The sequence below is a fragment of the Juglans regia genome, chromosome 11 (assembly GCF_001411555.2).
Source record: "Juglans regia cultivar Chandler chromosome 11, Walnut 2.0, whole genome shotgun sequence".
Classification (NCBI taxonomy): Eukaryota; Viridiplantae; Streptophyta; class Magnoliopsida; order Fagales; family Juglandaceae; genus Juglans; species Juglans regia.
In genome coordinates, this window is record NC_049911.1 from 8,904,113 (window position 1) to 8,913,975 (window position 9,863).

Consider the following 9,863-nt stretch of genomic DNA (forward strand, 5'->3'; position numbering starts at 1 on the left):
GGAACGGGCTGCTCTCCTCAAGAGGGATCTAATCCCAAGTGCCTTTAGGGGTAGTTCTGTAGGACATAATCTCGCCCGCTGATGGTTGATTCTCCTCGGCTGCACTCCAACCGGCTCCTCTGATGGGTCTTGCTCTTATCTGCTATTCGAGATTTCAATTTCAAACCTCTTTCCAAAGCTCAACCTCGTTTTCCTTCATTTTCGCACACTCCAGCATGCAATGCCTTTTCTCACGCCCCAAGATTACCCTCCTTTCTTCATTGTGCCCTCCTGTTTTCACCTCCTCTAACAGCTTTTCACATCCCTTCACAGCAGGCGGGAGACTCCTGGCGGTGTCTTGGTGGTAGCTGTCACTTATGGCTCAATTAGTTGCCTCATTACATTCATTGTTGATTTTCTTTGAGATAACTTCTAGAGTTATCGGCATGTCGTAATGATAGAGATTTTTTTTTTCTGCCACTTCTACTTGGATTTTTTTCAAAGTAACCTCTGGCGTTATCAGCACGTCGTAATGATAGATATTCCTATTCGCCACTTCCACTGGAATATGATCTGATCAAGCTTGGGTTTGCTTGTGCCTTCACAACTTTCTGTTGTATCTAGTTGACTTATGTTGTATGTCGCTGTAATTTGCCGCTTTACGTTGTAACTTGTCTTATTCTTTGTAACTTTTTCTTAGTAAGCTTGCGGCTTCATGCTGTAACTTGTCGTTTCACGCTGTAACTTATTGTTTATAACTTGTCTCTTGTAAGTTTGCAGCTTTATGTTGTAACATATGTTCATTAATGAGGTTGTCTTATACTTTGTTGTGCCAGACTGCTTGTCTTTGCGTATTCTTCTAAGATGTTTCTTTATTATTCTTTTTTTATTATTATTTTTTTATTTTGTTTTTGTGGCTGGCCTGAGAGGTTTTGTTGCAGGAAATTATAGGCTTGGCATTAGGCGGGGGATTGCCGTCATATAGAGCTTTACGATCTACCCTGCCAATGCCTAACCTATTCCTGACGACCACGTTGGCTGACAACTCTTCTGTTTATACTATCTTTGTTCGCCCTTGTTAGGCAGTTGTCCTCTTGGGGCTTTTAGCGATATTTTTTTATGAGGCCGATGTCTCCCCACTTCTTCTTTACGCCAATTTCTTCATTTTTGCCTTTTGTCTCTTGGATGCGCTTTACCTCGCGTAGTGCTTCAGTTTTTCCATTTTGCATTGTTGTTCTTTATTTTGGTATGTAACTGAAAGAAGAGAGAAGTTCCATTAGTGTATCTTGGCCCTTGCTCATTGTCGTCAGCTTGGAAGGGATGAAAATCCCCCCTTAAGAGTTAAGCCGTGTCAGGGAGACTCTGGTCGCCTCCTTGGGTGGAGAGGCTGGGAAACATTTTGCTAACTTGCCTCTATACCCCTCCAAGTAGCACCATGGCCATGGAGTTGAATAAAACTAATCCGGACTGCTTTTTGTTGCAATAGGGGCAGGGGTAGGTTATTTAGGTAGCTATGGGATTGGTCCCGCTCTCCGCCGAAGGGAGACCAGGTGGCTTTTGGCTTGACCCATCTCCTTAGTTCGCGGGAAGGTAGGTTGTCCGGACATTTTGGGACGAGACCTGCTCCAGCCCATTGCCATTGCGTATTTAATTCCTTATTGATAGATAAACATGTCATCATAACTTTATCTTTAGCTTTGTAGGAGCTAGACTTCACAAACCTGGGCCCTCTGGCCTATGGCTAGATTTGTTTGCTGCTTTTTATCGGGTCGTTGATGTCTGCGTTCTTTGATGCAGTATTTGGGTGGTCAAAGGACCTGACCCCCTCTCCGTCGGGGAGGGGTCGAACTGGCTCACGCCAAGCCGCCCCTGTGCCCCCCGAGGAGGTAATTCTGACACCGGAGTGGTTGGTCTCACTTTCGGCCATGGGGAGACAAGGCGCCTTGATATGAACCCGCGGGAAAGGAATTCCCTTGAACTTGGATCCCATCACGCCTTCGGTTCGACCTGTCTCTTTGGTCCGTGGGGAAGTAGGTTATTCGGCCAGTCTATAACTGGACTTGATCCTACATGTTGACGCTTACGAGGAAGGTAAATCTTCGTCTTCAAGTAGTTAAGGATTAACTGCATTCCATTGAGGAGGAGTCAGAATACCTCAAGCCAAACCACCCATTTGCCCTTCGAGGAGGTAATGTGGATAGCGATGTGGCTAGTCTGCTCCTTTGCTGCGATGGGGGTCAGGGTAAGTATTCAGACACCTTCGAGGCTGGATCTGCTCTCCTTCTCGGGAGGGACAAGGCGGCCTTTAGCTCAACCTGTTCATTTGTTCCCCACGGGAGGTAGGTTGTTTGGGTAGTTTGCAATTGGACCCGCTCCCGCCCGTTGACACTGTAAGGAATGCTAAGTTTTGGGTCAGGCTGGCTTTGAACCCACTTTTTGTCACAACGAAGGTTAGGCTAAGTTACTCAGGTAGCCGTGGGGCTGGTCTCGCTCTCCACCATGGGGAGACAATACGGCCTCTGGCTTGAGCCATCTCCTTGGTTAGTGGGGAGGTAGGTTGTTCCAGCAGTTTACTACTAGACTCGTTCTCATTTGTTGCCGCTTATGAGGAAGGTAAGTCTTTCCCTTCGAGTAGCTTATGATTGACCCGCACTACGCCCCAAGAGGGATAAAGCAGCCTTAAACATTACACCCATCTCTTTGGTACCCCGTGTGGGAGGTAATTCGGACAACGATGTTGCTAGTCCGCTCCTTCACCACGATGGTGGTCGGGATAAGCTTTTCGGGTCATCTGAGAGGGGGGGGGGAGGGGCTGGTCCCGCTCTCCCAGACCATGAGGTTGAGCCTCTTGCTCACCTATCATCCTTCGTGAGGAGGTAGCCTGTTTGAACAGTTTGGGACTGAATCTACTCCCGCCCATTAACATCCCAGAAAAGGGTAAGTTTAGGTCAAGATGGGGCTGATCGCACACTTCGTTGTGGTGGAGATCGGAGTAAGTTTTTCGTGTAGTCTCAGGGCTGGACCCACTCTTTGTCTCGGGAGGGACAAGTTGACCTTTGGCTCACCCCGCCCTTTTGGCCTCATGGGAGGTACGTTATTCGAGCAGTCTATAATTAGACTCGCTCCCGCTTGTTGACGCTCACGAGGAAGGTAAGTTTTTGTCTTCGGGTGGCTGAGGGGCGAGCCGCACTCTTCTGCAGGAGGGACAGAGCAACCTCTGGAGTGACTCGTCCCTTTAATGTCCCACGGGGAGGTAAACAATCGATGAAAATCTTATTGATGGAGATTTCATTGATGGAGGTCCCTAAAACTTGACATTGAAACACAATACTTGTTTTATTAGAATTTGTAGTGTATGCACGAAAACATGAATTTACAATAATTAAGCTAGCTTAGCAATAAAATTTTTGTAGGTGTTCGGCGTTCTAAGGGTGCGACAACTCGTTTCCTTGGGAGTCTCAGAGTCAGTAGGAGCCGAGGCAATTGATGGTAGTGACCACGTAGGATTTGAATGCTCTCGAATGCACTCACTTGTTAAAACACTGCTCGGTCCTCCTTTTGTTGGTGGCGGTTCTTATCTCTGCCTCCAACCTGACTTCTTTCTACAAATCAAGCTGTTCTTCTAGCCATCTGTCATTGAAGTCTTGCTTGAAGTGCTGAAGTTTGTAAGGGGATCCCGATTTCTATTAGCGGCATCGCCTCATGGCTGTAAGTGAGGGTGAAAGGAGTTTCCCCTATTAGTGTCTTCACTGTGACCCGGTAGGCCCACAGGACATTAGGAAGTTCCTTTGCCCACACAACCTTCCTGTCGTTGAGTCGCTTCTTGAGAATTCTCATCAACATCTTGTTGGTAGCCTCCACCTGCCCGTTAGACTGGGGGTGGCCCGGAGACGAGTACCGAAACTCAATCCCCAACTCCCAACACCAATTATGGTAGTGATTAGAATCAAACTGTTTTCCATTGTTTGATATGATAGTGCGTGGGATGCCAAACCTGCCAATCACTGTCTTCCATAGGAACCGCATGATGTTGTTCTTCGTGATGGTTGCTAGGGCCTCAACTCACTTGGTGAAGTAATTCATAGCTACTATCACAAATTTTACTCCTCCCTTGTTAGGGGGAGATGGCCGACTAGGTCAATTCCCCACTTAGAGAAGGGCCAATGTGAGGTGATCGATGTTAATTCTTCCGATGGGTAATGGGGTACTTTAGCATACTCGTGGCACTTCCGGCATTTCTGCACGTATTCCTCGATGTCTCGCAAGGCACAGGGCCAGTAATACCCCACCATCATCACCTTTTCGGCTAGCGCCTTTCCTCCTGAGTGACTGTCGCATATCCTTCGTTTATTTCTGCCAACATGTATTGGGCTTCTTCAGGGGAAATGCACCTCTAGAAAGGCGTCGAGTAGCCCTTCCAGTATAGAATTCCCTCGATCAGAGTGTAGAGTGCCGCTCGGTTCCTAATCTTTTTGGCCTCTTGCCTGACCTTGGACACCTCGTTGGCATCCAAATACTTGAGGATGTCCCTCACCCAATTCGGGGCTCCGGGTTGTATCTCCATTACCTCAATCCCTACGGCGGGTACTTCGACTGTTCGGATCACTGTTTGCTCTGGCAGGTGGGAGTCTTCTTGCCTAGATGTCGTGTGTACCAGTTTGTTTGCTTTTTGGTTTTCTGCCCTCGGCACCTACTGAATATGAAAGTATTGAAGTGGGGGCGCTCAGCTTCTACTAGTGCCAAGTATTTTTTCAATTTTTCGCTCTTCACGGCGAACTTCCATCGTACTTGATTGGCCACTACCTGCGAATTGGCTCGTACTTCAATTTCGGTGGCACCCTGAGACCTGGCTACCGCCAGTCCTGAAAGCAATGCTTCATACTTCGTCTTGTTGTTTGTGGTTTTGAATGCCAACTTGATGGCGCATTTATACTCCTCTCCCTCAGATGTAATGATATGAACCCACACTGCCCCTCCAGCCTGGCAAGATGAGCCATCCATGAAAATTTGACACGACTTCATGGGAGGTGGATGAGCCATCCCACAGACGATGCCACTATTAACGACGTGTTTCGTACGCCTTTGGGTTAGGTTCCAGCAACCTAGGTCTTCAGAACTGGGCCTGCAAAAATAGAGAAGAAAGAAACAGGGAGATGGTGGCCTTGGGACTGGGGAGTTTTCCGATGTCAAAGTTAGTAGAGTATTTTAAAAATTTATAAATAATGAGAGGGTCTAGAGATCAGAGAGCTTTTTCATACTTGAAAATTGTTATTTATACCGGGAGTCTGGAGGGGGGACAAATCGTGTCTGTCCCTATGAAGCCCATATCCTACTGTTCCTTTTGCTAAAGTCCTTTAATGCGGCGTGCCTTTGTGATGGTGTCATTAATGTGACATGTAGCTCGGGTAGTAGTGCCATTAATGCGGCGTGGTTCCCTGATTTGCCTTACTCTGCTAGTATCTTTTGTGGTTCGTCGACGTTCCTCTGCCAAAAGATCAAAAGTCATCCGTCTTTTCCGCTCTGCCCTATACAAGTCCCCATGAACAGGGTGCGGCTGAGTGACATCATGTCTGTTTGTCCCATCAGCAATCATTGTTTACCTTCTTCCCTTGCAGACGTCCTACTTTGTAGACAAGTTTGGGCCTTAGGGCCAGGTACTAGGGCGAAGCCCGTTACCCCTATGCTGAGTGCTCCATGGGCTTATGAATTGAAGGGGATATCCCCTTACAATACCCATTGGAAGCTCAAGTTCATTGATGAAGCTGAAGAGTATTTAGAAGAGAGAGGCATTCTCTTCTCCTTGCTTGCAACTAGAAGGGAGTATCCAAGTGGCTGTGAAGTATCTCCAACTACTTCTAAACGAGAAAAAAGTTCATGCAGTACTTCAAACTCCACACTATCTTGAAACAATAAGGTTTCAAAAGACTCAAGTAGGCCAAGTTCGATTTGGACTGTGAGATGAAATGAGATGATTTTAGATAAAAATTAAAAGTTAAATAAAATGTTATTAGAATATTATTTTTTAATATTATAATTTATTATTATTTTGAGATAAGATAAAATAAGATAAAATATTTTTACTATTCAAACAGATTAGAGAAATCATGTTTTTGAAATTGCTTTGAGTGTAAATTTTGGTTAAATGTGTACCGAAGACTAGAAAACAATTATTGAGTGGGATGAAATAGAAACGAATCTTTTTCTCACAAAATCAAGAAATAAAATGACTTGTACGTTTCGTTGCTAGCATCAGTTTCCTCCCTGCTTTCCTCTTTGATTTCTTTTTCTTTGCTCTTTTCTCTCTCTCTCTTTAATTGATCATTTTCCAAGAACATGTGATACTGAGAAACACAATCCTCAAGAAGATCAAATCATAATCAAAGATTCAAAGCAATGCCTCCAACCAGTCTGATGTCCCAAGCACTCTGTAAGCTTTTTGGCCCGATAATTTAAATGAGAAATAATATTTATAATTGTGAGTATGTAATCGTTTTAAAAAATAAATAAATAAAAGATTTATATGAAAAGAAATTAATTTTTTAATAATAGACTCTACTTTTTTTTAAAATGACTGTAAGATATTTGTACACTCCACGACTGTATATAGTATTAATCAATCTAAATATATATCTTCAATGTCTGAACAAGTTTGAATCGCTCCTTAACAAAAATATTATTATTATTTTAAAATTTAAAAAAATTGAATTATTTATTATATTTTATATATAAATTTAAAAATAATGTAATTATGAAACAAGATGACATAAAAATTTTATATTTTATCTTGTCCCAAACCATTAAAAGGCCTAAAGCCAGAGTGATCATAGCAACCAATCACATTCCAATAAGAAAACTCAATTTCATATATATTTGTTTGGAAGAAAAACAAAAATCGTGTTTTCACTATGGCCTTACATAATGTTTATGAAAATTTCAAGGAAAATAAAATAAAATAAGGAGTCTTTATATTGCATTATAAAATAAGAAACTTTAATTTCACATAATCAACTATCACACTATGCTATTCTATGATGAAAATTAGTACTATAAGCCACATCATTTTCTCTCAATTTGTGTTATATTTATTGTATAATATTTCACCAAGTTAAATTCATAAAATAAAAATAATGTATACAACTCAAATTACATTTATTTAAAGTTAAAAATTGTAAATAAAGTAATAAATTTATTTAAGTTACTAATATTTGTTTAAAATGATTTTTCAAATTTTCTAATATTTTTTTGTTTGAACAGCTCTTGGTGCATCTCTTCTTTCAAGCAAAGTTTGTGTGGTTTCTTATTACTAACATAAAAATGAAGGAGAGAAAAGGTATAAAAAATCAAATTGTTCAACTAAAATTTTCGAGTCCGAATCTTAACACTAGGTCTCGTTTGGTTACACAGATGATATGAGATAAAAGTTAAAAGTTGAATAAAATATTATTAAAATATAATTTCTTAATATTATTTTTATTTTAAAATTTAAAAAAATTGAAATTTTTATTATATTTTATGTAAAAATTAAAAAAAAAAATTGTAATAATTATATAAGATGATTCTCATTCCATCTCGATTATCAAACCAGGCCTTACATTCTTATAAAACTTCTATTTATCTTAAAAGAGTATAATTTGTTAGCTCGAACAAGGATGGATGGAAGTCTCCTTGCCAAATTCAATCCATAATAATTTTTTCAAGTGTAATATTATATATAGTTTTAAAGTGTGTAAGTTTTGCGCACTTTTTTAAAAAAATAGAATCTATTATTAAAAAATTATTTTTTATTTAAGTTTTAAATTTATCTATTTTTTTAAATGAATGCGCAAAACTTATACATCCTATAATTATAAATATTAATTCTCTTTTTCCAATGTTTTGAGCTACAAAAAGTGCTCTATAAGCAGAGTTAGACTGCTTATTGAGAAAAGAATATGTAAATAGCCAATTCTATCCAATAATGATAACATATATAGCACCAAACAAAAACAATTAACACCATAAAACCACTAAAACATTAATGGCTGGCACTGCATATATATTGGGGCCTACCATCTTGGCAGACAATTTCCTTGCACCCATATATAGGAAGCTCCCCATTAATAGGAAACTTCTTTCAAACAAAATATTGATACAATCCAAAAGCCACATCTTGGCTTCAAAGCATATATTTTACAGTCTTACATTATTTATTCAAAGTAGCAGAAGATCATAACCAATACAAACCCTGTCAAACTTGCAAACATATAACAATTTTTTCCTTTGTACCAAACAAAAGAAGGTGAAATTGTTCACTCTGATCCTTTTTTTTTTTTTTCATTTTTGTTGGGGAACTGTTTAAAATGAAAAGTTCATCATGTCCATGCTCAGGCTCTCCATCATCACCTTCTCCATGAATCCACAGTTGCTGGGTTCGGTCTTCTTGAAGCTTTGCCCCATGGGCTTGAAAGCGCAGGCAGAGATAGGAATTATAGGGATGTTCTCGCAGTTGCAGAGCTCGACCATGTACCCATCTGGGTCATGAAAGAACACCTGTTCCACCTTGTTTCCTTCGTCCTCCACCAAAGCTGTCACGTACCTCATCCCCATGTCTTGCAGCCTGCTTATCACAAGTCCGACATCTGTACACTGTTCAAAAAACATGTCTTTGTTATAAACATCACCCACATGAATAATTATATATAGCATCTAGTAATAAGATATATTTTTTTCCACCATCACTACCACAAATACCACTCTAATCCATGTAGTTTCTTGTTCTTTACCTGGAAGGAGATGTGGTTGTCCTTGGGATTAATTGGTCGCACTTCAGTGGGGGTGGTGTCAAACTCATGATCGATTGATGGGTTCTCAATTAAGTGTATCCCAATGCCATAATTGTACAACCTATACAGATACATTCACATATGTTATAAAGAGAAGATGCATGGAAGAAAAAAAACTTCCCCAAACGAAAATAATACACTGAAAGGTCACGAGAATTTTAGAGAATATATCATTGTCAGGACTCAGTACCACTTCAATATACCGTCAATGAAATGCAATTAAAAGCTTTCACAAAAAACAAAACTTTCTTGCAGAATTCCTCTTTATAAATGAAGTTTGATATGAGTTTTGAAGTATGCTTTTATGCCCGGAAGATGACTTGCTAGCTAAAAAGAGTGTGCAAACGGAAGAGGCATAAATTAAAGTTGTCTTGCTGTGATACGTTATATCTACTTTTTTATAATCTAATAAACCATAACAACTCACATTAGTTTGTAAATTGTTTTTGGTGAAATTTGTTTGTCAACCTAATTACACTTATAATATATATAAATATATATGTGTGTATATATATATGTATATATAGGGCTTAGAAAACATACCAAGCTCCATTGAAATTGAAAGAAGAGGGGCGTTTGATGAGAACAAAGCCCAGGATATCTTCATAGAACCGCACTGAATCCCATACTGATCTGCACATAATAGACACATGGTTCAAAGAGAGCAGTGGCAGTGCCCCATAGCTGCTTGCTTCCACTATCTCCATTTTCTAGTGATCTCTCTGTATAATTTTTTAGCGCTCACTTTGCACTCAGCTAGCCTCCTCCTGATGTTTTTCTACTTCTTTTTCTTGTGGGTATGAACCACATTACTTGGATGCTCTATTTATAAAGAAAGGCCTTGGAAGTATCTCCCTGCATGAATTCAGAACCATGCATAGCTATTCTTGTCCAATTGTGAATAGTGGGCAATGGGGGTGAGGAACTTTCCAGGCAGATTCTCTCATATCAAATCAGACAGATTGAATAGAGTCATTATCATGTGGTTTTCGTCCTTCAATCTTTATTTCCCCTAATTCTCAATTATCCAGCATCAGCACATCAAGACACGTGATAAGATGA

General features: G+C 40.3%; 1 protein-coding gene across 1 annotated transcript; it reads right to left on the bottom strand.

Annotated features, from left to right (window-relative positions):
• Nucleotides 1–7,961: 7,961 nt before the first annotated feature.
• LOC108992050 (metallothiol transferase FosB-like) lies at nt 7,962–9,607 on the bottom strand. Its single transcript, XM_018966499.2, has 3 exons — nt 9,345–9,607; nt 8,742–8,862; nt 7,962–8,604 (listed from the first exon to the last, which is right to left on the bottom strand). Exons 1-3 carry the CDS (start codon nt 9,506–9,508, stop codon nt 8,314–8,316), a joined length of 576 nt encoding a protein of 191 aa, XP_018822044.1. The 5' UTR covers nt 9,509–9,607; the 3' UTR covers nt 7,962–8,313.
• Nucleotides 9,608–9,863: the final 256 nt, after the last annotated feature.